General features: G+C 39.3%; 1 protein-coding gene across 3 annotated transcripts; it reads left to right on the plus strand.

Annotated features, from left to right (window-relative positions):
* The first annotated feature begins 215 nt into the window (after nt 1–215).
* MGST1 (microsomal glutathione S-transferase 1) lies at nt 216–22,133 on the plus strand. Of its 3 annotated transcripts, XM_046012014.1 has the most exons (5): nt 266–503; nt 3,351–3,557; nt 6,605–6,752; nt 9,904–9,998; nt 21,529–22,133. In XM_046012014.1, exons 3-5 carry the CDS (start codon nt 6,627–6,629, stop codon nt 21,773–21,775), a joined length of 468 nt encoding a protein of 155 aa, XP_045867970.1. In that variant the 5' UTR covers nt 266–503; nt 3,351–3,557; nt 6,605–6,626; the 3' UTR covers nt 21,776–22,133. The 3 variants fall into 3 exon arrangements, with proteins under 3 accessions (XP_045867968.1, XP_045867970.1, XP_045867967.1); XM_046012012.1 differs by lacking the exon at nt 3,351–3,557 and having other exon boundaries at nt 216–326; XM_046012011.1 differs by lacking the exon at nt 3,351–3,557 and having other exon boundaries at nt 267–503.
* The last annotated feature ends 3,990 nt before the right edge of the window (nt 22,134–26,123 follow it).

Here is a 26,123-nt window from a genome sequence, read left to right on the forward strand (position 1 = left end):
TTGAAAAGTCCGAGGAAACAGAGGTCAGATCCTAACCGCAGATGTCCAGCCCCACTGAGTAGGGGAAACAGGAAGAAAGGCGCCGCAGGGGGTCAGAGAAGGGAACCGGTGGGCGGTGATTACTCTTGCACAGAAAAAATCAGGCCATTTAGGGGAGGTGCTTGGCGAGCCTGGGAGTCTTGCTCGGCTGGGAGCGGCCCTAGAGAAAGAATTAACTGGAAATTAGCCAGAGTGGGCGCGGTGCCGCGGTAAAAGTCCCCGTAGTGCCCGCGCGAGCAGCCGACTGGGGCAGGTTCGCAACTGCTGCAGCCCTACTCGGACTCCCCGTAGGTGCCCGGGAAGGGTGCGCAGAGGGCGGTGGGCGGAGAGGAGCAAAGTGGGTGCAGGGGGCTGGCTTGAGAGGTCTTTGCAGGCGTGAAACTTCTTTGCTCCCCGTAGCTGCTAAACGCTGGCTTTTCAGTCCGTCGCCTCTGAAAGGGAGTTGAGTTCCTGTACCCTGGTAGGTAAGTTTTCCCCATGGTTAAACTCCAGGAAAAAACTTAGGACGGTAAGTCTTTTGTGTTTACGTGGTGAGTTACTTACTTTGTATTCTCAAGCCAAAGCGAGCTCCGGTTTGAATGCCGCCCCGCCCCCCCCCCCCCCCCCCCCCCCCGCTGCCCTGGAACTCTGGGGGTCCCAGGAAGGTTAATCACAAGCTTACCGTGTTGGAGTCGAATTCATCCTGACCCTAGGCTGGCACCAGGGTCTCCCTCCGTGTGCTCGGCGCTCTGTGCGCAGATTGTAGTACTCTAGGAAGTGTTTACAGTTCAGGCAACTTGGGTTCAGCCGAAGGGTGTGGAATCTTGCGGCGCGTCTGGACACATCGGCCTTTGCACCTACTAAAAGTACAAGAAGGATTTGCCCCGTGGGGTTTACTTTGCTACCAAGAGGAACACCAGCAAGTGTAATAATAATAATATAACAACAATAACAAAGTGCAGGAGAACGGAGATTAAACTGTCTGATACTATAGCCAGCCCCCCAGTCTGAATGAGAAAGTCATGGGAAACTTATTTGGGAGGGGAAGCCTCAGATATTACTGCTGAGGCTGGCCTGGGAGAGTGGAGAGAACATGCATGCAAAGCTCCCACCTGCTTGCTTCCCTGGAAATAGTCCTAAGACCTCTTAGTCTTCAGGGCACCCTTTTGTTTTCTCCTTTGCCCTCTGTCTGCTTTCTCTCCAAGAGAGTGCCTAGTGGGTCATCATCAATCATCCACCAATCAGACAACCGTGGTTGTATGATCATTTGGAAAATTCCCCAGATCCTCCAGTTCGTGTAGCCTTTCCACCATTTAAGAGTAGAGTTCTTCAAGTAGAGCCTTGAATACAAAGCTGCACATACCTTTTGCATACCTTTTGGGGGGGGGGTGAGGGTTACTGTACTGGGAGTTAAGATAGTAATAGGGTTTGCTGTCCTCTGCTGTTTCCAAAATAAGAGGATTATGTGGGGACTTTGGGCACTTTTTTTTTAAATGGCAAGTCAGTCCGAATTTGAATATTGCTCTTGGTGGCAGACAAGTACAATTTTTTCTTAGCGTTTGTTTTCGAGTGGAGTTTATTAATCACTGGGAAAGGAGATCAGCACAGGCCCCTGAGAACAGCCTTACTTCACCTTCTCCCAGAGCCCCAGCATTCTCTCCCCAGCACCTGGGCTCCGAAGTACAGAAGGCCAAGTCTGCGGTCACCTTGCCCCGTTCAAAAAATGTAGAATTGATGAACAGCAACAAGGCCATTGAACTACCCTTTTTTTTTTTTTTTTTTTAAATCTTACGGTTAGTGTTAGGTTTGTTTTAGAAGATATGAAATTGCGGAGTCATGGCTCGGGGGTGTGTGACCAGATTTTTTTGTGTGTTTCGCAATATTGATGTTGCAATGCCACCATAAATAAGAAGAGACCTTTGCCCTTCATGGCTCAGAGCCTATAAAGAGAAGAGGGGTATTGCATGGTTGAGAGATAAAGACTCAACTGTAAGAGAAACAGTAGGGGGTAGGTGCTGTATTTGGGTGAGAAGGGCAGAATAGGAATATGAGATTGGACAGAAAAAGGCTTCCAGAAAACTAGAGTGGTCTCGTTTTGGTCTAGAGTGGTGGATAGCCCATGAGCTAAACACTTGAGAAAACTGGGTTCCAGTCTTGGTCCCTCCGCTGTGAATTTGGGTCACATTACTCACTATCTCTTCGGGCTTCAGTTTCCTTATATGTTAGAGGCAGAGACAGATAACTGCTTAATCCCACTACCTTACAGTTTTCTAGATCAAGTGAGATAATGGGAAAGCTTTTTGAAAACCCTCAGATGATCTCCTCTGTGCCTAGAACAGAACCAGAGTAGGAACTTATTTACCAAATACTTACATAACATTTGCCAGTTCCCAGTGCTTTTCTAAGCTCTTTAGACTTTGCTCATTTGATACTCACAAGAATCCTGTGAGGTAGGAAATATTATTAACCTCATTATACAGGTAAGGTAAGTAGGTTCCAGAAAAGTTAAACCACAACCAGTAAGTGGCAGAGCTGAACTCTAGTCTGAATCCAGAGTCTCCATGTGCTCCACACTCTGCTCTTTGTCCCTTCAAAGGCGGTCATCTTGGCGTGAGTCCAGCTCTCTGGTGAATAAGATGGAGGTATTCTCAGCTATGCCAACCAGTGGTGGACAATGAAGGGAATGATACCCTTGGACAAAAATAATTCATCATTGTAACACTGTATTCTTTCTAATTCATAACCAAGTTTCATGTTTTGTCTTAGATTATTCATACCTCGTTCCTAGAATACTCAAAGCACTTAACATTTTACCCTCTTAATTATTAATACTACTACACTGCTCTTCTCCCTCCTGGCGACCTTCTCTAGTAAAAAGCATTGAGAAATTTTGTGGGGATTTTTTTCTTAAAAGAGTTTATCTACTTACTAGAGAGAGAGAGAATGAGTAGGGCTAGGGCTGGGAGAAGGGGCAGAGGGAAAGGGAGAGGTGGGGCTCTGTCTCAGGACACCTAGATCATGATCTGAGCCAAAGGCAGACGCTTATTAACAACTGAGCCACCCAGGTGCCCCAGTAATTTTGTATTGACTGAAGTTCCCAGCCGTGATGTAGGCCCAAGGCAACTTCCTGACAAATCAGCTTTGAAAAAAAAAGTCTAAACCAGCACCATCTTATTCCATGCTGTAAATCATTTCTGTTTCTTTTTTTCCTTCTTCTTCTTTTTTTTTTTAAATTAACGTATAGTGTATTATTTGTTTCAGGGGTACAGGTCTGTGATTCATCAGTCTTACACAACACACAGTGCTCACCACAACACATACTCTCTCCCCAGATCACTTCTGTTTCTCAGTGTCTTGTCTTTACTCCTCCTCACCTGGCCCTTGGGTGTCTCCTGGAAGTGGAAGACATTGGTCTCTGAGAAGTGGTTCATGGACCCGTAGGATGTGAAGTCAGAGGCTCAGCATTGGCCCATCTCCCCAAACGACAGACTTGAGGAGTTAAGCCACATTCTTGGTGTTGGAAAAACTGTTGATGCGAGGTGCGCTTTCAGTGTGTTGTTCACAATGAAGGGAAAAAACCTCGTGTTGCCCTTTTCCTCCAACTGCTGACATCTTCGTGTTCTTTTCCTACCAGCAGCTCTGGAAGGCTTCCACTTTTTCTCTACATTTTCAAAACCAGTTTTCACTGAAAGGAAACTATTGTCTGAACTTACATTCCATTGCTAAATACATTTCATTCTGTAAACATCTGTAGCGATCTACAGAAACTGTTTAGTTGTAAAATTATTGCTAAATAACAATAGTTCTGACCCGATAAACTTTCCTTAATTTTTTTTTTTAATTAACAATCCTGCTCTGTTTCTTCAGATCTCTGTCCAGAGGCATAGTACTTAAGGATCCCTTATTAAGCTAATTACTTTACATGAGCTTTGAAGGATAGCACGGTTTTTTCATGACTTCCTCCCCAACCCCTGCCCCCACTACCAGAACAAGAGCAGATACATTAAATGGTACTGAAAGTATTACTTTGCACTGAGAGCTTATATCACATTCTGTGCTTTCAAGACTACTGACTTGTGGAGGCGGATTAATGTATCATATGCTTTTGGTTTTGTTTTTTTTTTAAAGTTTTATGTATTTATTTGACAGGAGATAGAGATCACAAGTAGGCAGAGAGAGTGAGGGAAGCAGGCTCCCTGCTGAGCAGAGAGCCCTATGCGGTCTTGGTTACAGGACCCTGAGATCATGACCTGGGCAGAAGGCAGAGGTTTAACACACTTGAGCCACCAGGCACCTCCTGGTTTTGTTTTTTAAACTGAAACATACGGTTTCTGTTTGCTGAAATCCAAAGTACATATTCAGGCCACCTTTTAAAATAGGGGTGACTGGGGCACCTGGGTGGCTCAGTTGAATAAGCGTCTGCCTTCCACTCAGGTCATGATCCCAGGGTTTGAGATTAAGTCTCGAATTGGGGGGGGGGGCGGAATCCCTGCTCAGCAGGAAGTCTCTTCTCCCTCTGCCCAGCACCCCCCCCACCTTGTGAACCCACGCTTGCTCTCTTCCTCTCTCAAATAAATAAAATCTTTAAAAAAGAAACAAAAACCAGAAAAACAAAACAGGGGTTACTTTGGAAGCTTTGGTTTCTTTATCTGAAAAATGGGAGAAATCTTACCTACCCTGTAACATTGTTGGGAGAAGAAACAAGGTAACAGATGTGAGGTGTGCGGGCCACAGAGCAGACATTCATTCGATGTTAGTTGAATCAGCGTTGAGCAGTTTCCAGTCTCTTGAAGAGGACAGTGCAGTGCAGTGTAGAAGATACCACGTCAGGGACCCAGGTTTGTGTCCTAGCTTGGCTGCTTAATGTCTCTGATTCACATTTTTTTCATCTGTAAAATGCATGTAGTTACGAGGACTATACTAGTGTAGTGACAAAGATTACATAACACATAAAGTACGTGGCATGGCTGGACACAGAGTGAACTCTTGTAAAATGAAGCATATATGTAAGTGTGTGTTGTTCATATCATACTCACAGCAGTACGTAGCTATATGACCAGCCACGGGGTGCAAAAAGAGATACAGATTTATAGGTTATTGGTAGATGGATAGAATGATCAGAATTTGATCGGTGTCAGTCTGGTAAGGTGGCCTAGAGGGGTCGAGTCTCCAAGGCAGGAATGGACATTGTGTCCAAGAGACCGTGCTCCATGCCGAGCAGGTTAAATAACATTTAAGCTTTGGGTGTGAGCAAAGATGTGTGTTTATGTGCAAGAGAGAGAAGCAGCAGACAGCAGGGCTGATAACAGAACAGAACAAGAGGATGTTAAAAAGAATGGCTACCCGATAGAGTAGGGAATTTACATTTTAAGCTTTACCCTAGGTCCCTGCCCATTTTGACTTCAGTATCACCAGGATGCCTTCGCTTTCCTTCTGGGTACATTCCCAACTATGCTTCCAACTCCAGACAGTTACATTTAGTGGCAGGTAAAGCAACAGGAAGAGTTATATAAAGCTCATCTTCCTTCCGTTATTCCTTCTAGGAGAGTACCCTGAATACCACCACTTCCTTGCTTTGCATTTTCCCCACATTTTGTTTCCATTGTCCTGCCTCTCCTTGTTCTTTTGCCTTGGTATTAATGACTAAAACCATGGTGATAATGATGATCATAAGGATATACTAAACTTTATCGAGGGTTCTTCAGGGGCCAGGTGCTGTGCTAAGTATAACTATTCCGCATTTCCACATGTTATCGCAATTAAATTCTGACAACAAACCGGTAAGTTAGGAACTATTACTATTCCCATTTTATGAATGAAGAAATTTAGTTCCAGAGAGGCGAAATCTCTCAGCCAAAATTAACAACCAAATGGTGGGGAGGGAATTCAGGTCTTGTAGCCTGGGATCGTAAATACTATTGAAATGACAAAAAAGCTGTAAACTGGATTTCTAAAGCAGGACATATATTAGAGCTCAGATGTTTCTTTACCTTTTTAAAGATTTTATATATTTGAGAGAGAGAGAGAGAGAGCATGTGCAAGCAGAGGGGAGGGGCACAAGAAGAGAGAGTGAGAGAATATCAAGCAGACCTCCAGCTCGAGGCTCAGTGTCTGGACCCTGACATCATGACCTGAGCCGAAACCAAAGTTAGAGGCTTAACTGCACCAGCCACATGCCCCAGAACTTAGGCATTTCTAATCAAACATTAATGGTGCTACTATGGATGTAGTTTAATGTTTATAAAGAGAAATCCAAGACCTTTGGTCTTTTGTGTCCAACTTGTGGTTCCTCCTGATCCTATAATAGGATTTTAGTCTATCTTTACAGCATTTTGCCCATTTATTTTTGCTTCTCATACCCTCACATTTTCGTGCTTGTTTGATATCTTCAAGCTTAATGTTACAGAACTAGAAAAAAATATATTGTTTATTTTGAAATTTTAGAAAAGATTATTTCTCTTGCAATAACCAAAGATAATTTTAAGAACAATATGGTTAATATGGCAATACAAGCGCACTGAGTGACTGTCAGGTTATTTGAGGTATTTATGTCTGCTTTTCCTATCTTGTCTAAAATCTTTTTAAGATTCCAGACCAAAATTGAAAAAATGGTGGACCTCACCGAGCTAATGGAAAATGAAGTATTCATGGCCTTTACTTCCTATACAACGATTATTCTTTCAAAAATGATGTTTATGAGTACTGCAACTGCATTCTATAGATTGACAAGAAAGGTAAGACATTTGGAGGCAATATTTTCCTTTAAGGGTTGGCATTTTGGAAAACAGTTTTCTTAATTTACTTTTAAAAAATGTTTTTTTGGTAAAGCCCAGTGGCACATTGTTTAAAGTTGCAAATGCAATATGTCATCGTTTGGTACAGATGCATCTGATATATTTATGGAACAGGTACTTTCTACTGGAAGCTAGTAAGTGGTTTTTTTCATTGTGGCTTTTGCCTTTCATCAGGCTGCTTTGTCTGTGAGCTTCTTGGAGTATCAAAGTTTTCAAGAAAACTCTGTGATTTTGAAATTAATTTTGCCAAATAGAGTTTAGAAAATAATCATTTTTCAGACAGGTAGCTGGTGTTTTTAGTTCTATTTCAGGTCAAGAATATGCCTTTGGAACAGAGAATTAAGTCCTTTTTATCAGTGGAGCCTTTTCTTTCTTTCTTTCTTTTTTAAGATTTTTTATTTATTTACTTGACAGACAGTCTCTCTGCTCAGCAGGGAGCCCGATGTGGGGCTTGATCCCAGGACCCTGGGATCATGACCTGAGCTGAAGGCAGAGGCTTTAACCCACTGAGCCACCCAAGCGCCCCTATCAGTAGAGCCTTTTACGACTGGGCCAAAGCATTTGAGTTTTGTACAGTTCTGAGTTGTTAAGTGGATGCTAGTTACACCCAGCATCATAAGAATGGTTTTTGGGGGGCACCTGGGTGGCTCAGTGGTTTAAGCCTCTGCCTTCGGCTCAGGTCATGATCTCAAGGTCCTGGGATCGAGCCCCGCATCAGGCTCTCTGCTCAGTGGGGAGCCTGCTTCCCTCTCTCTCTGCCTGCCTCTCTGCCTACTTGTGACCTCTCTCTCTGTCAAATAAATAAATAAAATATTAAAAAAAAAAGGGGAGGGGCGCCTGGGTGGCTCAGTGGGTTAAAGCCTCTGCCTTCAGCTCGGGTCATGATCCCGGGTCCTGGGATCGAGCCCCGCATCGGGCTCTCTGCTTAGCGGGGAGCCTGCTTCCTCCTCTCTCTCTCTCTCTCTCTCTGCCTGCCTCTCTGCCTACTTGTGGTCTCTATCTGTCAAATAAATAAATCTTAAAAAAAAAAAAAAAGAATGGTTTTTGGTTTTGGTTTTGATTTCTTAAACTGGAGACTTGGGGAAGGTGTTAGAAAGATTTTGAAAAGTATATCCTCTACCCAAGCAGGGTTTGTAACACAATAAGAGGCAGGTAGAGCAAAGCTACCTTGATAAAGTTGATTTTTTCCATTGGTGTGGTCCCTGTCCTAGTCAGCAACTTCTTCTGGAAACCACCTATTTCTCTCTCTCTTTTAATTTTATGTATTTATTTGAGAGAAATAGAGAGAGAGCATGGGAGGAGGAGGGACAGAGAGAGAATCTTAAACAGGCTCCATGCCCAGGGCAGAGCCCGACACGGGGCTCAGTCTCACGACCCTGAGATCAAGCCCTGAGTCCAAACCAAGAGTCCGATGCTTAATCCACTGAACCACCAGGGTGCTTCAGCCTATCCTGAGTTTTTGTCCTTCAGAGACTTGCTTTTCTCTGGAGGTTACAGTCATCCTTAAGCTATTTCCCTGTCACTATCTTGAGGTATAATTCCTTTCCAAGGGCATTTTCATTTTAATGGGGGCACCTACAAACATATTTAAGTATCTGAGGGGTCCAGGTGTCAGAGCAGCAGGCTGTAGAGTGGATGCCTATCACTGAGTCCACAATGTCCTCTATAAACAGAGTTGCACTAAGTGTAGCTTACAAGAAAAGGAGAAAGAGCTCAAATTTGTGGAGTGCCTGTGATACGTACCAGGAGCCATATGATGCTCTTTGTGTGAAGTCATGGAATTGTTAGTATTATCATATGAAATGGGCATTGGTCCCCCCATTTTATAGATGAGGAAATAAAAGTCAGAGGTTCAGGAGCTTACCCAAGGTTATATACCAATAAAGAGGGAAGCTGGGCACCTGGGTGTCTCAGTTGGTTGGGCGACTGCCTTTGGCTCAGGTCATGATCAAGGAGTCCCATGTTGGGCTCCCGGCTTGGCGGGGAGTCTGCTTCTTCCTCTGACCCTCCCCCCTCTCATGCTCTCTCTCTCTCAAATAAATAAATAAAATCTGTAAAAAAAAAAAAATGGAGGGAAGCTGAGATTCTCATTCAGATTGCTTTAAACTCAAATCCTGTACACTTCCCATTGTTAATACATTTATTTATTTATTTGAAACATACTTATTGAACATCTAGCATGTGCCAAGCATTTATTTAGAAACAAGACAAAGCTGACCTCAAGAGCTGAGTATCCTATCCCTTCCCGTCAGTTCTTCTCAACATCTTTATCTGCATAAATGCTTGTGTCACATCAAGAAAAATATTATAATATTTATGGATTTCTAAGCTGAAATTAGGCTAATTTTGTAGTTCATGTTTTCCTTATTATAAATTATTAAATAGTAGAATATACTTAAATATTTTTTAAACACATTTTTCAAGTTTCAAGGGATGGGGAAATCATATCAGGCAGCATAATAATTTGCAGGAAGGAATAAATGAGCATATGCCCTAGAACACGTACTTGGTATTTTTAGGAATGCCATTCAGCTTCTTATATTTCACTGTATTATTCAGCCCAAAGAAAAGAGATACACATATCCTAACCAAGTATAAAATACATTTCCTGCCCCTCACTTTTGCTTGCTTTTCACTGTTTTTTTTTTTTAAGATTGTATTTATTTATTTGACAGACAGAGATCACAAGTAGACAGAGAGGCAGGCAGAGAGAGAGGAAGGGAAGCAGGCTTCATGATGAGCAGAGAGCCCCACTCAGAGCTCGATCCCAGGACCCTAGGATCATGACCTGAGCCGAAGGCAGAGGCTTTAACCCACTGAGCCACCAAGGTGCCCCTCTTTTCACTATTTTTATACATTAGTTTTTATTTAAGTTCTTATTTATGCTTTTCTCTAAAACTGCTTTGTACTGGTAAGAAAAACTTAAAGTATAGAACCCTTCCCATGTTTGGGCTCCAAATTTTCTTTTTGTAAGGGCCAACCTGGATGCCTGTATTTCTTCTGTTAAAATGCAAATAACTTATCAGGTAGAATACTCCCATGTTATTTGGCATTTGAAATACATTTTTTTTTTTCTTGGAATTTGGAATAGGTTTTTGCTAACCCAGAAGACTGTGCTGGCTTTGGCAAAGGAGAAAATGCCAAGAAGTATCTTCGGACAGATGACAGAGTGGAACGTGTACGGAGGTAAACCAGCTGTGTCCTGAAATTATTTACTTGATCAAAGAATTTTGGTCAAGGAGTTCAGTGAGGTTGTTGGGGATCATAAAAAGGGAGAAAAGTCAGCCATCTTAACTAGTCCGTATAATAATTGTAGAAAATCAGGGATCTAGAAGCCAGCTCTCAACTGCAATTGCATACATTGCCCATTTCCTGCTTTGTTGGGGTTAATGACTTTGTTCTCTGTAGGGATTTTTCAAAAAGAATTACAGGTAGAAGATAAAATGAGAATGGTGGATTTTTGCAGTTTTGTCCTGTTTTCTCTAGAGATGAGACTGTCAGCGTGTGTGAAAGGTTGAACCTACTTTTGCATAAGACTCAAGATATGAATGTGAGAAATCTTGCCCTCTTTTCTGTCTCTCCTTTATAGGTATATGTTTAATGTACTGAGAATTCAATGAACAATGAAAAGCTATAAGCCAAGATACCATCCATACAACTTCCTAATAATATAATTAATATACTGCTTTAAAAAAACAAATTGAATTCTAGTTCTAAAGGTATACTTCTTAATCCTTGCCATAAAGGCATGTAAATTGCCAACTTTCTTTTTCACCTTTACTGAACTGTAATTAACAAATAAAATTGTAAGTCATTTAAAGTGCACAGCATTATGATTTGATACACGTATATGTTGTGAAAGGTTTATCCCCGTGGAGTTCATTAACACATCCATGACCTCCATATTTACCACCCCCTTTGTTTTTTTATGCGAACATTTAAGTCTAATCTCTTAGTAAATTTCAATTATTACAGTACAGTGTTATTAACCATAGTCACCATGTTACACTTTAGATCCTCAGCCCTTCCTCACCTTGTAACTGAAATTTTGTACCCTTTTACCAACCTCTCCTTACTTCCCCCACAGCCCCTGGCAACCACCTTTCTACTGTTTCTGTGAGTTTAACTTTTTTTCCCCCTTTAGAGTCCACATATAAATGATGCCATACAATGGTTGTCTTTCTCTGTCTACTTTATTTCACCTAGCGTAGTGCCTTTGGGTTCATCCATGTTGTTGCCCATAACTTTTTTAAGGGTGAATAATGTTCTGTTTGCATATATATACCACATTTTCTTTTTTTTTTTAAGATTTTATTTATTTATTTGACAGAGAGAGAGAGATCACAAGTAGGTGGAGAGGCAGGCAGAGAGAGATTGGGAAGCAGGCTCCCCACTGAGCAGAGAGCCCGATGTGAGGCTGGATCCCAGGACCCTGAAATCATGACCTGAGCCAAAGGCAGAGGCCCAACCCACCGAGCCACCCAGGCGCCCTACCACATTTTCTTTATCCGTTCATCTGTTGATGGACCCTTAAGTTGTTTCTAGTTCTTGGCTATTATGAATAATGCTGCAGTTAACATGAGAATGCAGATAACTTTTTGGAATAATCGTTTCTTTTTCTCTTCCTCTCTCTCTTTCTTTTCTTTCTTTTTGGATATATACCCAGAAGTGCAATTGCTGGGTCCTCTGGTAGTTCTATTTTTAATTTTTTGAAGAATGTCCAAACGGTTCTCCACAGAGCTATACACGTTTATAACCCACCAACAGGGTTCCCTTTTTTCTACATCTTTGCCCGCCAGCATTTATTATCTCTTGTCTTTTGACAATAGCCATCCTAAGAGAGGGGAGGCTAATCAAAACCATTGACTTTTGGATGACTTTTGGATCAAATCAATGGTTTTTGATGTCTTTGGACAAAAATGACTACTCAGGTCCTTGCTTATTTATTAATTGGGTTATTGTCATTATGGTTATGGATCTGTTCCTTATGTATTTTGAATATTAACCACCTATCAGATATGTGGTTTGCAAGTATTTCCTCCGTAGATTATTTTTCCATTTTGATGATGGTTTCCTTTGGTGACCAGAAGCATTTTGGTTTGAAATAGACCCATATGTTTATTTTTGCTTTTGGTGTCAAATCCAAAAAAATCATTGCCAAAGTCAATGTCACAGAGCTTACGTCTATGTTTTCTTCCAGGAATTTGATGGTTTCAGGTCTTATATTCAAGTCTTTAATCTATTTTGAGTTAGTTTTTGTATATAGTATAAAATAGGGTCTGGTTTTATTCTTTCACATGTAGAAATCCAATTTTCCCAACACAGTTTATTGAACAAATTATTAAAAGACTTTCCTATTTTAAATTATTAGTTCTTTTGCAAAAATTAGTTAACTATAAATGCATAGGTTTATTTCTGGGTTTTCTATTCTGTTGCATTGATCCGGTGTGTCTGCTTTTATGCCAGTATCATACTGCCTCAATTGCTGTAGTCTTGTCATATAGTTAGAAATCAGTAAGTGTGATACCTACAGCCTTATTCTTCTTTCTCAGAATTGCTGTGGATCATTCAGGGTCTTTTGTGATTTCATACAAACTTAAAGGTTGTTTTATCTATTTCTCTAAAAAAATATGGGATTTTGAGAGGGAGTGCCTTGAATCTGTAGCTCCCTGTGGATAGTAGGGAGATTTTAATGGTATTAATTCCTCCAGTCTGTGAATACAGAATATCTTGCCACTTACTTGTGTCTTCTTTGGTTTTTTTCATCAGTGTCTTATAATTGTCGGTTGTAGATCTTCCACCTCCTTGGTTAAATTTACTCTTAAGGATTTTTTTCTTTTTGATGCTATTGTAAATTGAATTCTTTCTTAATTTCTCTTTCTGATAGTTCATTGTTAGTATAAAAAAGGACAACTGATTTTAATGTACTGGTTTCATATCCTACAACTTCACTGAGCTCATGTATTAGTTCTAACAGTTGTTTAGTGGAATTAAGATTTCTGGTATAATATGTCATCTGCAAATAGAGACAGTTTTACTTCTTTCTTTCCAATTTGGATCACTTTTCTTTTTTGCTCTTGATTAATTGGTCTGGCTAGGACTTGAAAACTATGCTGAACAGAAGAAGTGAGAGTGGGCATCCTTGTCTTATTCCTGATCTTAGAGGAAAATCTTTCAGCTTTTCATGATGTATGATGTACGTTGTTAGCTGGGGATTGTCCTATATGGCCTTCACTGTGTTGAAGTACGTTCCCTTTATATCCCCTTTGTTGAGAGTTTTTCTCATGAAGGAATTTTGAATTTTGCCAAATACTTTTTCAGTATCTATTGAGATGATTATACTATTTTTGTCCTTCTTGTTGTTAATGTGGTATTGATTTATAGATGTTGAACTATCCTTACATCTCTGGATTAAACCTCATTTGATTAAAATGGACAAATTCCTAGAAACATATAACCTACCAAGACTGAATAATGAAGAAATAGAATTATAATTAAACTGTTGTATTTGTATTCTATTTAATTAAAGTAGAATTTTAATTAAACTGTTGTATTTGGTTTGCTAATATTTTGTTAAGGATATTCATATCTGTGTTCATCAGGATATTAATGTGTAATTTTCTTTTCTTGTAGTGTCCTTATCTAGCTTTAGTATCAGAGTAGTGCTGGCCTGGAAAAATGAGTTTGGAAGTGCTGTATTCTCTTCTACTTTTTTGGAAGAGTTTGAGAAGAATTGATATTAATTCTTCTTTAAATGATTGGTAGACTTCACCAGTGAAGTTATCTGGACCTGGATTTCTTCATTGGGAGGTTTTTGATTACTGATTCAATCTCATTACTAATAATTGGTCTGCTCAGATTTTCTATTTCTTCATTATTCAGTCTTGGTAAGTTATATGTTTCTAGGAATTTGTCCATTTCTTCCAGGTTGTCCAGTTTGTTGGTAATTGTTCATACCAGTCTCCTTCGTATTTCTGTGGTATCGATTGGAATATCTCTACTTTCAATTCTAATTTTATTTATTTGAATCCTTTTTTTTTTTCTTGGCAAGTCTAGGATATATCTTATTTCATCTTTAAAAAAAAACAGTTCTTCATTACATTGGCCTTTTCTATTGTCTCTTTAGGCTATCTTTCATTTATTTTGTTGTTTCCTTCCTTTTTCTAATTCTGGGTTTAATTTGTTTTCCTTTTTCTAGTTTCTTGAGGTTTAAAGTTAGGTTGTTTATTTGATATCTCTCTTTTTCTTGATGTAGGTATCTATCACTATAAACTTCCTTCTTAGAACTGCCTTTGCTGTATACCAAAAGTTTTGGTATTTTCTGTTTCTATCTTTATTTGTCTCAAGACTTTTTTTTTTTATCTCTCTTAATTTTCAACCCATTTGTTGTTTAGTAGCATGTTGTTTAATATCCACGTATTTGTGAATTTTCCAATTTTCTTCTTGTAATTGATTTCAAGTTTCATACTGTTATGGTTGAAATAGATGCTTGATATAATTTTAAACTTCTTAAATTTATTAAGGCTTGTTTTTTGGCCCAACATATGATCTGTCCTAGAGAATATTCCATATGTATTTGAGAAGAATGTGTATTATTGCTGTTGGATGGTGTGTTTTTTAAATGTCTTTTGGGTTCATCTGAGCTAATGTAGAGTTTAAGTCTAATGTTTTCTTACTTTTTTTTGTCTGGATGATCTATGTATTATTGAATGTGGGGTATTAAAATCCCTTAGTATTATTACTGTATAGTTACTTCTACCTTCAGATCTGTTAATATTTTCTTTATATATTTACGTGTTCCTATGTTAGGTGCATAAGTATTTACTAATATTATATCATCTGATGATATAGATGATATTGACCTCCTTTTCATTTTTTTTCTTTTTGTGCCTTCAGTTAGATGAATTCCACTGCCCTGTTTTTAAGTTCACTAATCCTTTCTTTTACTTGATCTGGCCTGTGTTGAACCCCTCTAGGGGATTTTTAAATTCGTTATCTTATTCTTCTGCTCTGTGATTTCCTTATGGTACTTTTTAATATTTTCTATTGCTTTTGAAATTCTGACTCTGTTCTTGCATTTCTCTCCTGACCATGGTGAGCATCTTTTGACCATTATTTTGAACTCTCTAGTAGGCAAATGAACTTATTTCTATTTCATTAAGATCTGTTTCTATAAATTTATCATGTTCTTTGGTTTGAAATATATTCCCCTATTTTTTCATTTTCCTTGGCTCTGCATTGGTTTCTGTGCATTAGATAAAACTACCACGTCTCCAAGTTTTGATGGAGTGGTGTCATGTAGGAGATGGAGCTTGTCAATCATCCTGGCCCGAGCTTCTGGTTGTCTCTCAGATCTTTGTGATTGTCCAAGTGCCTTCTTTGTTTCTATTGGCTCCCAGTAGTTCTGGGCGTGCCAAGACTTGTCACATGTTCAAAAGAGAGGAACACAGTCAAGATCTAGATGTAGGCTGATTGGAAACTGGATGCTCAGGTAGCAGCTAGGAAAGTATATAGTTAAGCCTCTTCTAGGGAGATCCTAAGATTTGAGCATTTTTGTCTGCTCTGTCTGTGCTGGATTTAGATATAGCCATGGGGAGTGATAGCTGCAGTGACTGCTTGGGCTTGCTGAGAATGATTCTTTGTTTGCTGTATTTTTATGGGACTCATGAGTGGTAGTGCCATTAGCTATCATTGTCAGGTGATGGAGACACCCACCCCTAGGGCTGCAGCCAAAAGCTGGAGTGTACACAGGTATATGAGCTCCTTCCAGAGAGATTCTAGTGACTGGCATCAAGGTAGAGGAAGAAGGTGGGCAAGATATCTACTGGCTTTCCTGGTTTCTAGGAAAGGCTCAAAGCTCAGCCTTAGGAAGGATCAAAGCCCAACCTTAGATGCATGCATGCTGACACTTGGGCAGTAGATTTCAAAGTATGCAGTTGAAACCCTTTCAGGAAAAGACTGGGAGATGGACAATTTTGCCTGCTCCCTCTGTGCTGACACACAAGTCTACTGCCTCCCTTAAGAATTTCTCTTCTGTTTGCTATAGGTCTTCTGGGTCTTGGGGATGCAGTCCTCATTGATTTTCTGAGCTAGATATTTTGGGGTCTTGCTCTTGGGTGAGAGTCATAAATGTTTGGGTACTAATATGAGGCCCAAACCCATTGCGCCTCAGAAAGAAGCTTGGAGTTGGGAGTTCCCTCTCAACTGGATAACACTATGTTGAGGGTAGGATTTATGGCAAGATTGGGTCTCAGCCTTTCCTACCCACTTCAATGGGGGTATTTGCTCATTGTGTAGGAGTCACTTAGCTGGTTTCTGGGTTTCTTCTTCTTTTTTTTTTTTTTTAAGTTTTTATTTATTTATTTATTTATTTGACATAGAGAAAGAGAGAGAGAGAGATTAATTACAAGTAGGCAGTACAGCAGGCACAGAGAGAGGGGGAAGCAGGCTCCCAGAGAGTCCAATATGGGGCTCGATCCCAGGACCCTGAGATCATGACCCAAGCCGAAGGCAGAAGCTTTAACCCACTGAGCCACCCAGGAGCCCGTGGTTTCTGGGTTTCTTTCAGAGGTAATTACTTTGTGTGTAGCTGTACATTTGGTGTGGCTGTGGGAGGAAGGGAGTTCAGGAGCCTCCTATGTCACCATTTTGGATAACCCTCTTCCCCTGCAGAATTTTTTATAATGGGATTCTATTACCAATCTATTAGTTACCTTTTTCTCACATCTGAAATATCAAAATTATATACCATCTTCTCATTTAGTATTTTCTAATGCTCATCCAAACGTGGTCCAATTTTAGGCACATTTCAAGGAATAAGTAAAATTATATAAAGTTAAAGAAACAGTGACATATTTTCATAGCCATACATAAACTTGCAGATATTGAGTTTTGTGGTGAATATTTAAGATAGGAAACATCATGAGTATATTTGATGCACTTTTTCAATTTGGTGAGTATGAATACTAAACTGGATACTGAAATAAAATAATTTTACTTCTGTAATTCAGGAATCAGGTGGAGTTTCTAAACTTTTTAGGATGTATATTTGCATTATAACTTTTTTTGATTCCCTGTGAAAGTCCGAAGCCCCTCCCAAGATTTCTGCAGGTTCCCTCTGGTATAAGATCTCAAGATTCCCTCTCAGTCTGGGTTCCTACACATGTGCATGTTTCCAAAGCCTAGATTTTGTTAGGCTGATGTAAACTTCGCTCTTTCCTCAACTCTCCACAAACCAACTTAAAAAATGTGACTTGACTGAAGAAAATAGACCTGACTAAATTGAGGTGCAGAGTTTCCATTATGACAAACATTTCATGTTGTGTGTTTGGCAGAGCTCTGACGGTGTCCTTCAGCATCCTCTCCCTGGGGACTTGCTCTGTACCTTCTTCCCCTCAAATAATGCCCATCATTACACCATTTTGCAGGCTCTTCTTTGGCTCCATATACTACTCTTCTGCTCTTCCAGTAGTACCAAAATTATGCAAAAAATTTAACCCCAAGTTATTTATTAAACAATGACTTTCTCTCCTAAGAGGAGGTCTGTGCTAGGTAGTTTGAATAAAATGTTAACTTCTGCTTCTCTTAGTTATGTATTTGTTAAATTAGCAGTCCTCCCAAGTAAATCCACCACTCTTAAAAATGAACTATGCCAAGAATGCAGATCTAAAATAGTTTCAGGACAAAGAATCAATGTGAAAATTTTAAACAGTATCAGAAAATTGTTCAGTGTTATGATGAAAAAGAATAAACAGTAGAAAAGGTGAATACGGCTTTGTGGAGTTACCAAAACTACCAAAGAGACACTAAATAGTTTAAAACTTTGTCTTTACCTTTTTGTACACCCCTTGTAGAGTAGGTAATCACATCAATGATACTGATCATGACCCTACACTCATAACATTGCCCAGACTTGAAAGTGGTAACAATTAGATACTGAATAGCATTAGTAAGTTTGAAGAGAATATCCAAGTGTCATGTGTGAAAGCTTAACAAAATATATTTTATTTTGAGATTTTTAGATTCTTTCCCATTCTCCCTCCCATGCCCCCCCCCCCCCCCCATGCCCACAAGACTACTTCTAGAGGAGAAAGCCTTTGTTGAAACTGATCTTCTAGCCAGGTTGTGAACAATTGACCTTAGTTCTGAAAGGAATCCGTGTCCTTGAGGAGGTGCAGCGACTGTGTGCACAGCGCCCCCTGGTGATCTGACACTGCCTTTTCAGTGTGGCAACGAAGAGTCTCCAAGAAAGACAAGGTGTCCAGTTTCCGGTTGTATTTTTTGAGACCTTATCGACGCCATCAAAAAGTTTCTAGTAACATTTCACTTTTGGAGATACCTTTCAAATAAAGAGTTTCCACAATCTCCCCATTTCATTTTTAACCTGGATTTTTTCCCCCCATTACTTCACATATAAAGCTATTTCTATTAGTATATCCCAATGGCAGGGACAGAATGGGGCTACAAATGAGGTGAAAGTTATACTTTCAGGTATGCAATATTGAGAAAATTCATACATACATACATGGACAAATAATTAAAAACATAAGTAATATGTGGAAATATCAAGATAAGTGGCTTAAAGTAAGTGACTTGCATTCTGGGCAGACAGAAATCAGTAATGATTAGAAAACAATTTAGTATGTATTTATTTAATCTCCTCTCGCCATGTTCTGGAAAGAATATGAGACCATATATACATTCAGTACAACAAGATGAAAAGAAAGTTACAAGGTAATCAGGGCAGCAGGAGAAATAAAGAGTAGCATTCAGAAGGAAAAGAAGGAAGGTTTGGGTTTGGTCTGTAGGGCAAGGAGAGACGTTTAGAATATACTACCTTCAAAGGCAGGGAATACCTTTTCACTGGGTGTTTAATGGAATGTCGGTGGACCCTCACTGGGGATTCCGTCAAGGGACTAAAGCAAAGGCTAGGAGTTGAAGTGGCTGGCTTCCCTTCTGGCCGCAGTGCTTGAATAAAGCATTCACTGAGGATTTGTTGTGTCTACATTACGGTCACTTCTTCTATTAGGGTACTGTCAAAGAGCTTTAAAACTGGATTGCTGCCCTTGAGGGGTTTATCACTTTTCCCTTGAAAATAAGACCAACATACATGTAGTAATTAAGAATGATACAAAGAAACCTCTTACTAGATATTAAGTTGTGGGGGACAAGGTACAAGTTCCTAAAATATTTAGGAATATTGCTTGAAGCATATTAGGATTTGGGAAGAGGAAGAGAAGAGAGATCATAGCAGTTTGGGACAAATTCTTTGTGGGAGTTTGGGCACACTGCTATACGCTGAGCATGAAGAGCTTTGGCTGAGATAAGAGAGTCTGGAAGAGTCTGGTGTGAAGCTCCTTTTGTACTTGGCCACCCCTGGGCAATTCTCAAAATATGTGTAGCAACTCTGGTCCAGGTCAGGTGGATGATGCTGAAATCCAGGTGGTTCTGATCTGAGGCCAGGAGGTGTGACGGGAGCATCATGAGCACAGAGAAGGGTTGGTGGGAAGGTCGGCCCCAGAGCAAACCTGTACCAAGGGGCATCTGTCCAAAGGAGAAAGGAAAATGGGACTAGGAATCATCATGGGGTGCGAGGGTATAGACCCCGATGCACAGTGATTGTGAAGACTGAAATTCACCTGCTGACAGATTTTGGGAACAGTCTAGAAAGGACACGAAGATGAAAGAAACTGTGCCTATAAGATGAGCTCTGTTGTTTGCATAGAGAAAGGGTTCCTGTGGACAGATGATACTGAACTATAGCAGATGCTCACTGCGGGAGCTGGGAAAGTGTATGCCCCAGTCAGGGTCTAAAAAGATGGCATGAATTAGCACTGAGTATGTCATGAATAGCATCAAGCATGAGACTCTGTTGAAAATAGGCCTTCCCAGGACGATGAGCAATGTTATCTGTAAGATCACTTGGAGGGCTGAGGACAGGAGAGAATTGAAGAAGAGAAATAAGATAGAGGGAGGGAGGCCAGAAAAAAATGAGGGGCGATTTCATTTCTTTTGATGGCTGAGTAATATTCCATTGTATATATATATATATATATATATATACCACATCTTCTTTATCTATTCATCTGTTGATGGGCATCTAGGTTGTTTCCACAGTTTGGCTATTGTGGGGCTAATAATACATTATATGTTAATAAAAAATTTTAAAAAATTTAAAAAATGAGGAGTGAGTAAGGTCAAAAGAACCCTCCTCTGACCTTCCTTCCCTCTACCCCTAGTGAACCACTTTACCTCCTAACTATCCTTAATTGTCTTCTCTGTTGTAAAACTGCATTCTATTTGCCAGTTGCTTAAGTAGGCTTAGAAGTAGACACTATTTTCCCTGGGGTCTCCCTTTTAAAACTTTTCCCCCAACTTTGAAATGTCGGTCTTTTTGAAAGTTGTGAGGGAGAAAACTAACATGGCCAAGATTGGAAGTGAAGTTGGATTGGTGGTCTGGCAGGAGAATTCAAATGACCAAAACAGATAGCCTTGGTGTAATTGGTGAAATGGGCCCTTCCTTTGTAGGAAATAGTGTTCTTATCCTTTTTGCCCACCTTGCTTTCAGTGGCCTGTTCCATGATGCAGATGGGACAGGAACATTCATAACTTTCTGTATTTTGCTTTTACTTAGGAACAGGTCATTTTTTATTTAAATCTTCCAAAACCATTACTTATCTAGGTTACTGTCACCTTCTTCAAACTTTTATGCTTTTACCATCTTTGTCAAGCAACCTATGGAAAACAGGAGAAAGGAATCAATGGGGAGATGATGGTGATTGTTGATCATGCCATGTGTAATAATTTTTGGTAATGACATAAAACAGATTTTTTTTCATTTTGAAATACCTATCAATAGCTAATAAACGCTCTCAAAATTCTCCATTTCTAGTCAAAATTCTAAAGCAATTTTAATTCTGGAGACTGAAACAGGGATTTTTTAGATTTTAAAATGAAGCACTTCAGAAAAAAATCAAGTCAATAATAAATGTGCCTTCTGTTCACAATGCTAGCCAGAGAAATCCAAGGTGCCATAAAATGGAGGAAATCTTCTTCTAGCTGTGGTATAAAGATTAAATTTAGGAAACGTATCTATTGTCTATCATTTTTGCGTATTCTTTGTACTTTGCTCCCTCACTTAACTAATTCTTTTTGTAATTTGGGGATAGATTGGCTAAAATCTTACCCATATTTGAAAGGCTACTTGTTTGGAAGTTGAGAGAATAAGATTGTTGGTATTGAATTGGGAGATTAATTGTTGACAGCCTAGTAGTTTGGGTGAATGGGCAAGGATTGTCTGAGTAACCATTCTGTAGACTGGCAGAAGTGAGGAAGGAATCTTGAGAAAGATCATAACTAAAAGTTCTTTCTTTGGGAAAGAAGAGTTTAAGCAAGAATCTTGAATTGCTGTTGTTTTTCAGAAGAAAAAATATTTCGTAACTACAAAACTGAAGTGAGTTTTATGACATAGATGCAGCTTTGATATTCCTGAAAGGGCAAAATGTCTTCTTTGTTATATGTTGAGATACACTAAAAATAGAAACAAAAATAATAAGACATTTTAAATGAAAGCCAAATGGGTTAGAGAAACAAGGCAATTTGAAAAAAAAATCCTTATTTTAACATCCATCAACACTATGTTTAGTTTTAGAAGGGGAAGATAATCGATTTCTGTGGATTTTGAACTTAGTGTTTTGCTAATCATCTTTTCCCACAGAGCTCACCTGAATGACCTTGAAAATATTGTGCCATTTCTTGGTATTGGCCTTCTGTATTCTTTGAGTGGTCCAGACCTTTCTACGGCCATCCTGCACTTCAGAATCTTTGTTGGAGCCCGGATCTACCACACGATCGCGTATCTGATACCTCTTCCCCAGCCAAATCGGGCTTTGGCTTTCTTTATTGGATATGGAGTTACTCTTTCAATGGCTTACAGGTTGCTGAAAAGCCGATTGTACTTGTAAAGAGAATCATACAACTCACTATTTTCTGAGAATTCTGTACCTCCAATTTATAATGAATGCTTTTTTAGATTCTATGTGGGAGGGGAGCAGAGAGATTAAGATGGGGCAATCAGTCTGAATGTTAACATCACAAATACCCTTTATTCTTGTTTTATATTTGTACTCAAAATTTCACATAATTCTTAAGTCTTTTGGCTTTTTCTTTATGTGCCTTGTTGTAAATTCTGATTATAATTTGTAACATTCATTCAGCATTTAATACTTGAAATCTACAAAAAGGGTGAGTACATGTGTGTGTGATAAATCTATATTGCAGTATTGCTGAATTGGATGTATGAAATAAAGAATTTAAAGAATAGTTTTATTTGGTTTAATTTTTCCCAATTTGTATTTTTAAAAGTTTTAAACCTACAAGAAAGTGGAAAAGCAGTAAAATGAACCTTTATATATGTTTCACCTAGATTTACCAATTGTTAACATTTTTGCATATTTGCTTTTGCTCTATCACTGAATGTTTTTTAAAGATTCATTTATTTATTTTAGAGAGAGTGAGAGAGAGAGAGAGCATGAGTGGTTGGGGGAGAGGGAAAGCAAATCTCCAGCAGACTGTCCTGAGCATGGACCTCGATGTGGGGCCTGATCCCATGACCCTGAGATCAGGACCTGAGCCAAAACCAAGAGTCAGTCGCCCAGCTGACTTTCCTACCTAGGCGTCCCTATAACTTTTGATCCAGGAAGCAAATGAGAACCACACAATCATTTTGTTATCACTTCTATATAGTTTTCGATAAAATGGAAGAGCTCTTTCATTTTCTTTCTTTCTTTTTCTGTCTTTAGTAGCATCGACTTTTTTTGAGGGTTATATACTGCTCGTTGTTTTACAGAATGAACCTTAATCTCTCTTAAACTTGTCTATTATTTTCTTCTTAGATTCAGATTAAACATTTTGGTGATGTGTCTTTCACATCACAACATATCAGTAGGCATATGATATCAGTTTGTCCCATTATCGGTGATATTAAATTTGATCCACTTAAGATAGTATCAACCAGACTTGTCCATTGTAAAGACATCTTTATTTTTATAATCATATTTGGGGACAAACTGGCACTGTGCAAATTCTGTTTTCCTATAAACTTTCACCCAGTGGGTTTGGAATCTAATGATGCTCAGTTTGGTTTCTACATAAAAATATTACTATATAAATATAAAAACTAATAGAATATATAAGTATACAAACCATAAACACATATAAATCCACACAGATTGAGATTTTTTTGTCTTAAATGGAATTATATGTTTTTAAATCCTTATAATGAAGGATGAACTTTTAAAAATCAACATTTTTGTTGTACTTGCTATGAAATTTATATTATTGATTCTGCTATCTCTTGATTAATCATAATTTTAAATACATATTCTTAAAACGTGCTTTTAGTGGCTCCTAATTGTTCATTTAGATTTACCACACAAGAGAAAATCATTGTGTGGTGTTTTAGGTCTCATAATTTGAACAACTCTGAAGTTCACAAACAGAACCTATTGGACTACAAAGAATTCTGTACCTGTTTCTCTTTTTTATATTATTTTATTTTTTAATTTTTATGTATTTTTTAAACATATCATGTATTATTTGCTTCAGGACTATAGATCTGTGAATCATCAGTCTTACACAATTCATAGCACTCACCATAGCACATAACCTCCCCAATGTCCATCACTCAGATACCCTATCCCTCCCCCAACCCAGCAATGCTCAGTTTGTTTCCTGAGATTGAGTTTCTTATGGTTTGTCTCCCTCCCTGGTCCCATCTTGTTTCATTTTTGCCCTCCCTACCCCCCACAATCCCCAGCCCTGCCTCTCAAATTCTTCATATCAGAGAGATCATATGATAATTGTCTTTCCCTGATTGATTTATTTCACTTAGCGTAATACCCTCAAGCGCCATCCACATCATTGCAAATGGCAAGATTTCGGTTTTTTGGATGGCTGCATAGTATTCCATTGTGTGTGTATATATATATATATATATATATATATATATATACACACAATATCTTCTTTATCCATTCATTTGTTGATGGACAGCTAGGTTCTTTCCATAGTTTGGCTATTGTGGACATTGCTGCTATAAACATTCAGGTGCACGTGCCCCTTTGGATCACATTTTTATCTTGAGGGTAAATATCCAGTAGTGTGATTGCTGGGTCATAGGGTAGCTCTATTTTCAACTTTGAGGAACCTCCGTGCTGTTTTCCAGAGTGTCTGTGCCAGCTTTCATTCCCACCAACAGTGTAGGAGGGTTCCCCCTTCTCCATATCCTCGCCAACATCTGTAGTTTCCTGACTTGTTAATTTGAGTCATTCTGCCTAGTGTGAGGTGGTATTTCACTGTGGTTTTGATTTGTATCTTCCTGATGCCTAGTGATGTGGAGCACTTTTTCATGTGTCTGTTGGCCATTTGGATGTCTTCTTTGCAGAAATATCTGTTCATGTCTTCTGTCCATTTCTTGACTGCATTATTTGTTCTTTGGGTGTTGAGTTTGAGAAGTTCTTTATAGATTTGGGATACTAGCCCTTTATCTGATATGTCATTTGGAAATATCTTCTCCCAATCTGTCGGTTGTTTTTTGTTGACTGTTTCCTTTGCTGTGCAAAAGCTTTTTGTTTTGATGAAGTCCCAATAGTTCATTTTTGCCCTTGCTTCCCTTGCCTTTGGCGATGTTTCTAGAAAGAAGTTGCTGCAGCCGAGGTTGAAGAGGTTGCTGTTTGTATTCTCCTCAAGGATTTTGATGCATTCCTGTCTTACAGTGAGGTCTTCCATCCATTTTGAGTCCATTTTTGTGTGTGGTGTAAGGAAATGGTCCAGTTTCCTTCTTCTGTATGTGGCTGTTCAATTTTCCCAACACCATTTGTTGAAGAGACTGTCTTTTTTCCATCGGACATTCTTTCCTGCTTTGTCAAAGATTCGTTGACCATAGGGTTGAGGGTCTATTTCTGGGCTCTCTAATCTGTTTCGTTGATCTATGTGTCTGTTTTTGTGCCAGTACCATACTGTCTTGATGATTACAGTTTGTTTGTTTTTTTTAAAAGATTTTATTTATTTATTTGACAGAGAGAGATCACAATAGAGCTTGAAGTCTGGAATTGTGATGCCACCAACTTCGGTTTTCTTTTTCAACATTCCTGTGGCATTTCAGCGTCTTTTCTGGTTCCATATAAATTTTAGGATAATTTGTTCCATTTCTTTTTAAAAGTTGATGGTATTTTGAATATGATTGTAAAGATGAAAACTTAAAAAGATTCTAAAAAAGGAATTGATAAGAAGTTGGTTAAAAAAAAAAAAAGAGGAAAGAATGTGATCAGGCTGGAGACTAAAACAAAGCCATGCACTAGATTTAGGGTATATTTTGATCTGTTAAAAGAAACTGTATCCCAAAATTTTAAAGAAAGAAAAACCTATATGCATATAAAAAATAAGGCTAACTGGGCGCCTGGGTGGCTCGGTGGGTTAATCCGCTGCCTTCGGCTCAGGTCGTGATCCCGGGGTCCTGGGATCGAGCCCCGCATCGGGCTCTCTGCTCAGCAGGGAGCCTGCTTCCTCCTCTCTCTCTGCCTGCCTCTTTGCCTACTAGTGCTCTCTGTCTGTCATATTTAAAAAATAAAAAAAATTAAAAAAAAATAAGGCTAACTATAATAAAGGGATAGAATATGACTATAAAAATGAAAATTTAAAAAGATATTTTAAAAGATGTTGATAAGATAAAATAGTTAAAAACATTAAAATAGGAAAGAGGAAAAAATTCAAAAAATAGAATAAGAAAAAATAAAATTTAAGAAATTTAACTTTGAAAGACTAAAGAATCATGGGGAAAAAAGCCATGAATTCTATGTGCTGTATTCCTGTAGCTCTGTAGTTCCGCAGTTCTCACTGATTCGGGAACATGGTCTTGGCTGGATGTTCTTGCTGATCTTCTGGGGGAGGGGCCTGTTGCGGTAAGTCTCAAATGTCTTTGCCTGAGGCCGAATTGCATCGCCCTTGCCAGGGGCCAGGCTGAGCAATCTGGGTCGTTTTGCTCCCAACAGCTTTTGTTCCCTGAACGTTTTCTGTACAGGTTTGGAGGATGGGAATGAAAATGGTGGCCTCCCAGTCTCCAGCCTGTAGGAGCCGAGAGCTTGGGGCCTCACCCCTCAGTGCACCCTCAGAGAAAAGCAGTCAACCCCTCCTGTCTCCCTTGTCTCTGGGCCGAGCTCCGAGCTCACCTGGCTTGTGACAGAGCGTTTCTATCTGTGGTGCACAGCCCTGTTTGGAGTCTCCAAACACAGCCGATTCCTGCAGGGTGCTTCT

Source organism: Meles meles, chromosome 7 (assembly GCF_922984935.1).
Source record: "Meles meles chromosome 7, mMelMel3.1 paternal haplotype, whole genome shotgun sequence".
NCBI lineage: Eukaryota > Metazoa > Chordata > Mammalia > Carnivora > Mustelidae > Meles > Meles meles.

Excerpts from the sequence above, each read along its gene's own strand:
- MGST1 (XM_046012012.1), top strand. The coding sequence starts at position 6,627 with ATGGTGGACCTCACCGAGCTAATGGAAAATGAAGTATTCATGGCCTTT. Across the intron at positions 6,753-9,903 it reads TCTATAGATTGACAAGAAAG|GTTTTTGCTAACCCAGAAGA; the intron begins GTAAGACATTTG and ends AATTTGGAATAG. Across the intron at positions 9,999-21,528 it reads AGAGTGGAACGTGTACGGAG|AGCTCACCTGAATGACCTTG; the intron begins GTAAACCAGCTG and ends CTTTTCCCACAG.